Source organism: Ochotona curzoniae, unplaced genomic scaffold, assembly GCF_017591425.1.
Source record: "Ochotona curzoniae isolate NIBS_2020 unplaced genomic scaffold, NIBS_Ocur_1.0 contig_832, whole genome shotgun sequence".
In the NCBI taxonomy this organism is placed as follows: Eukaryota; Metazoa; Chordata; class Mammalia; order Lagomorpha; family Ochotonidae; genus Ochotona; species Ochotona curzoniae.
Window position 1 is genome coordinate 579,452 of NW_024466580.1, and position 5,404 is coordinate 584,855.

At 49.9% G+C, this 5,404-nt stretch overlaps 1 protein-coding gene across 1 annotated transcript; it reads left to right on the top strand.

The window, feature by feature from the left end:
- The first annotated feature begins 525 nt into the window (after window positions 1–525).
- SPATA19 (spermatogenesis associated 19) lies at window positions 526–4,928 on the top strand. Its single transcript, XM_040992633.1, has 7 exons — window positions 526–701; window positions 869–925; window positions 1,301–1,393; window positions 1,530–1,621; window positions 3,624–3,701; window positions 3,990–4,066; window positions 4,752–4,928. Exons 1-6 carry the CDS (start codon window positions 624–626, stop codon window positions 4,054–4,056), a joined length of 465 nt encoding a protein of 154 aa, XP_040848567.1. The 5' UTR covers window positions 526–623; the 3' UTR covers window positions 4,057–4,066; window positions 4,752–4,928.
- The last annotated feature ends 476 nt before the right edge of the window (window positions 4,929–5,404 follow it).

Below are 5,404 nucleotides of genomic sequence, written 5' to 3' on the forward strand. Positions count from 1 at the left end.
AATTCTCTTCTTATTTCCTCTTCACTTTCCTTATGGAAAAACACTGAAATAGAATGAATCAGAAAACATTTTTTGAACACAAAGAAGGAAAAACATAAAATATTCCTGGTAAAACTTTCACTCTCTTTCTTTGATTCTTTTTCTAGGGGGACAAAAACCAATCTTCTCCCATCTGTAAGGTCAAGAATAAGAAACAAATATCCTGGCTTTGTTTTCAACGAATGTCTAGAGGGCCCAGGCCATGTTGCCACTGACTTAATCCCCCGGTTTGTAAAATATCGTTTTGTTTTGGCATTGGTCAAGCCATCAGTTCCCTGCCTCCCACCCCAACCTGATTGTCCAGCAGGGGTTTGTGTAAGCATCCCGCTGCGTCTTCCTCAGGCTCATGTTAGGAATAGCTGGTCCCTACCTCTCATCTCTCCATTTCTAAGCTAGGAAGAGCCTTCTTACTTCATCTTCCATCACCATTCTGACCTCAGACATCAAAAGGGGTCATTGTCACATCACCACTGGTCAGCCAATCAGGGGCCACCACCTTCAATGACTTTCATGTCCTGTAGGAGTTCTCAGGCAGTGTCAATGGAAGGAGGGTGTCAAGAAAGAGGCCTGGTTTAAGTCCAAAAATGATCATCACAACATGGATTGTATATATCCTCACACGGAAAGGTGCAGGGCTCCCCTTTCCACCAAAGACCAGTTCGGTAAGCAGCCATGTGGGATTGCTCCTTACAGATCTGCTCACACATGGCCCTAGGCAGTCTGGTAGGAGCTCCACAACATACAACATTGACTAGGAGTGGCGGAGGGAGGGAGGGAGCGGATAAGAATCTAGATTTTCTGAGGTCATCAACTTACCTGTTTGTTCCAGGATATTGAAGTTGTGGAAAGCGAGGCAGTATCTGTAGTACAACATTGGTTGAAAAAAGTGAGTATGATTTCTCCCTGGCTCAGAGTAGCTCAAGGTCTAGAGAGCCGGCGTTGGTGGGTATAGGGGTCTGGACTCCTGTCTCCGTGGAACTGGGAAACTGTTGCCAAATGCTTTGTCTAATTTTCCCTAGTGTCTTTGAGGACAATGAGGCTATGTCCCAGTAAGACATGAATCATTGCTATCACAAAACCCATATACTTCTCAAGCATCTGGGACTAAGGGATTCAGCCCAAGGTTTTCCAGGAAAACCTTGCTGGGTAAACGTGTGTGGCACGTGATTTTGTGATGGAGAAGAAGAAAAGAGAAGGAGACGAGAAGGTCTTGGGATTGAAGGCAGTATAACATTTCAGAGGGAAATTCCTCACCTTGCAGACAGAAGAGGAGGCTTCCCAGGGAATAAAGGAGAAGATGTCCACCAACTCAGCCCCTGTCCATGGCCAAGATGTGCATGTCACCAGAGACGTGGTAACGGAGTTGGAGAGCATCCTCGTGGGAGAGGGAGCAAGGGCTAGGAGAGAGGCGGGATGGGTCCCTGTCAGGGACTCTGGGCCAGGGAGGTTCCTGATGCAGCATCCACAGGAACCCCGTTGGAATCTCGTAGGTGAAGCACCATCTCTCAAAGTCTGATCTGTCAGCCAATCACAGTCAAGAGGTCCTGGAGGAGAGAACGCGAATTCAGTTCATTCGGTGGAGGTAAGGTGCCTCAGCCACGCACACCCAAGGCGTCCTTCTGCAAAGGCTCCCTGTCTGCCGACAGAGGAATTTCTCAGCTTTGCCTTGGGGCTTTAGGGAATATTTTTGCTATGCTGAAAGCTCAGCTATTTTCTGCAATTCTCACTTACATGAGGGGTTGGAAAACAAGGTTTTTCTCTTAAATGCTTCTGAACATCTTTCAGACTTTTGTTAGTTTTGCACTTGAATTGTTGAGGCGTGGCTGCACTTCTAAGAGCTTAAAGAAAATAAGCCATCCCCCGTGTCCTTCCTGGTGCCTATGCTTGCTGGGGCTCCGGGATGGTGGGCTGTGGCTGGTCTCTGGCAGAACCATACAAGCGCCCTCTCCTCTCCATCCTCTCCCTGCCCTCTCCCCACCCTGCGGCCAGCCTTGCTCTCCCTCTGGGAAAGAATCTGTGCCTCATGTTTGCCTCAGCATAGTGGGTTCTCCTGTGTTCACCTTCTCCAGTGGCTTTTGAACTTCAGCAGGTGTGCAGTCATGACTGAACTGAAAGGCTAACGCACTGCAGAGTGCGAGCCGAGTCCATGCATGAGCTAGACTGGTGTCCAGGCTGCTCTGTGTCGGAGAGGCCTGCACGCTGGACCACTCAGCAATGCATTCCTTGACTTGGATGATGTGTGTAACCTTCAGACCTGTTTTAACTCTTGACTTCGGGACACATGTAGTTTGAACCTTGGGATACAAATCAGTTTTTTAAAAAAAAACTTTTTTTCATGATTTGATTCCATATTTCTCCATTCTGGACTTTCTATAGAAAATTTAAAGCAACAAACTGCCTGACTTCTGCTATGTCCAAACCACAAGTTTGGGTTATGTCCTCTTAGTTTTCAGAAAGTACGCAGCCAGGGAATATAAAAGGGGGCTTCCTAAGGTTCATGGACCAAAAACCATAACGTTAGTGGCAGTGTCACTGCTAAGCTGCTGCTGCAGACGCCTGCTTCTCAGAGCTGAGCCCCTCAGTGGGTGCAGCTGGGCTCCTGACCCCAGCGTCCTGGCAATGATGGCTCCAGTTGATGCATCGCTGCCAACCAGAACGATGTGAGAGACTCACACTGTGCTCTGGGCTCTGGGCTTTGGTCTAGCCCAACCCTGGCTGTTGCAGGCATTTGGAGACAGGACCAATGGATGGAGGTCTCTTTTTCCTGTCTCCATCTCAAAATCATTTTTTTTTAAATAATAGTCTATTTATTTGAAAAGCAGAGAGAGAGATTGAGAGAGAGAGAGAGAGATCTTACATGCACTGATTCACGCTGCGGTGGTCACTATGGCCAGCCAGGACTGAACCAGGTTGAAGTCAAGAGTCAGGACCTTCATTAGAGTCCTCTGTATGGGTGGCCAGGGCCTAACCACTTGGGTCATTATCCGCCGCTTTTCCCAGGCCACAAACGGAAAGCTGGATCAGGAGTGGAGCAGCCAGGACACAAACCTGTGCTCACATGGGGTGGGGTGCCAGAGCCACAGAGCGGAAGAGGAATAGCCTTTAATGCCTCCATGCCAGCACCTTAGATATCAAATTTTTTAAAATATGCATCTGAGGTGCCAGCGTGGTGGCATGCCGGGCTAATCCTCACCTCTAGTGTGTGACACGTAACAGAGACTGCAAGGAGCTGCCAAGTCCTTTTGACAATGCTTGAGATGCCTCTGGAGGTGTGTGACGTGACACTGATCCTGAGGTTGGACAGGAACTCAGCAGCTGTGTCTTACAAGCCATACAGACCTGGTAATGTTGGAGAAGTGCTCACCTGGTCTATTTCCTGCTTGCTCCCTGCTCAGCATCCCAGGGTAGTTTCAGGAGTACTTCATAAAACACCTTTGTGCCCATGACCCAAGAAAGGCAAGGGTCCGTTTTAAAGATTCACAGTGATGGGGCCAGAGCCACTGCCCATCGGCTTGCAGGCCTAGCAGTTTCACCACGGATGAAAAAGAACCCCAGGACCCCAATGTTTGAATGGCATTTTGCAGCCACACCCGAATCTTCCAAGTGCCCAGTGAGTTGACGAATGATGTCATGCAGGAACGGATTGAACAGGTGAGACGCAGGTAAGCAGTCTGGAACGAAGGAAGACGGGTGGAGGGGCTCCTGGTATCCTCACACAACGATCAGGAGCAGCAACTCCCAGGCCTGCTGTCCTCGTCCGTCTGTGCCCCACTTTCTTGGGGGCTCTGTCAGCCCTACGTGGAACCTCCAGCCCACACCAGCTGAATGCCTCTTCTCTGACAACAGCCAAGGCACAAGTTCTGAGCCCCTCGTGCGGACGTCTGGGTAAGCCCTGCCCCCTGCCCCAGGCACACTCCCTTCCACTCCGGCCTCTCCTCTGTTCCCTGTAGCATCTCCCATCTCACCTGCGACTCGACTCAGGACCCCAGTTTCAGATCTTCCTATTCGGAATGCTAAGATCAACAAGGTGAGAGCACAACAGGAGCAGGGGGGCAGATGCAGTCCTCTCTCATGCAGAGACAAAAGATGAACCTGACCCTGAGGCTTAGCCTTCCCCTAATGGCAATCAGAGCCCTGCAGCTGGGGCCCTGGGCACTTGCAGTTTCTCCTCTCTTAGATGTCTTGAAGGCCACGCCTTTCAGGTTCGCTTGCATCGGAAAGCAGCTGTATGGCTAACTGGCTATGGTGGAGCCTTCCACTGTGCATTTCTCAAAGTTTCCAGGCGTTGCTTTGAGGCACAAGACTGGGCAGCTAGGGGAATCTCTCTTGGGCTTTGGACCTGCCAGAAGTTAAGAAATGAACCTTGAATCAGAGCTGGCCTCGTTGCTTGTGCCTGGGTTCTACTGATCCTAACGATGGCTGTGTAGGGGGCTCCAGGGGTGCAAGGTCAATGGCAGTGACACTGCCACAGGTGTCTCTTTTCAGGGGGTCTCTTTAGGGCATCTTCTTGGGGTAAATGCCATCTCAGTTGTTGGCTAATAGTTCAAGGATGTTTCCAAGGTTTGGCCAACAGTCTGACACACCACCACTGCCTTTTCCTTCACGGGTTTCTGCTTTCTGGACCAAGTTCTGTGGATGTGCGGGAGCAGCAGGGCCGGAGGGAGCCATCACATCTCCCAGATGTGTCCCCTGGGCATCTGTCTGCTTTCTAGGGTCAAGTCCTGCAGGGTCAAGAGCAGCCTGTGTCAGACGACCATCCATCTCCTGCTTGACCCGACGAAGGACTGATGGGATGTGGGAGGTTCCAGCGGGCGAGCCCCTCATTGTGACAGCGGCAACACTGGAATCTCCTCTCTGAACTGCTAATAAAGAGACGTGCTATTTAACCACCCACCTGATGCTGGTGGGAGTACTTTTCCATCCATTTATTTGTTAGATGCTGGGTGCCTCAAGGGGCTGGGAACGTTGCAGGTGAGATGGACAGCAGGTGGGCCTGGTGACAAAGGCAACACAGGTGTTCCTGGGCTGAGCTTGGAGGACTTCCTGAGGGAAGCATGGTTGTTCTGTTGCAAACACTGATTTTGTTTTCATTTATTTCTTCTTCAATGTCTTGGCCTTTCTCTGTGTGTACGTTTCCTCTATCACCCTTTTCTCTGAAGAACTCCTAATTTTTCTTGCAAGGTTTGTCTGTTAGTGACAGCTTCCCTTACTTTTTTTTTTTTTTAAGATTTATTTTTATTACAAAGTCAGACAGAGAGGAGGAGAGACAGAGAGGAATATCTTGCATCTGATGATTCACTCCCCAAATGACCGCAATGGCCAGTGCTGTGATGATCCAAAGCTGGGAACCAGGAGCCTCTTCTGG

Coding starts and splice junctions, on each gene's coding strand:
- SPATA19 (XM_040992633.1), top strand. CDS start 624: ATGATCATCACAACATGGATTGTATATATCCTCACACGGAAAGGTGCA. Junction 702..868: donor TTCCACCAAAGACCAGTTCG/GTAAGCAGCCAT, acceptor TGTTTGTTCCAG/GATATTGAAGTTGTGGAAAG. Junction 3,702..3,989: donor ATTGAACAGGTGAGACGCAG/GTAAGCAGTCTG, acceptor TGTTCCCTGTAG/CATCTCCCATCTCACCTGCG.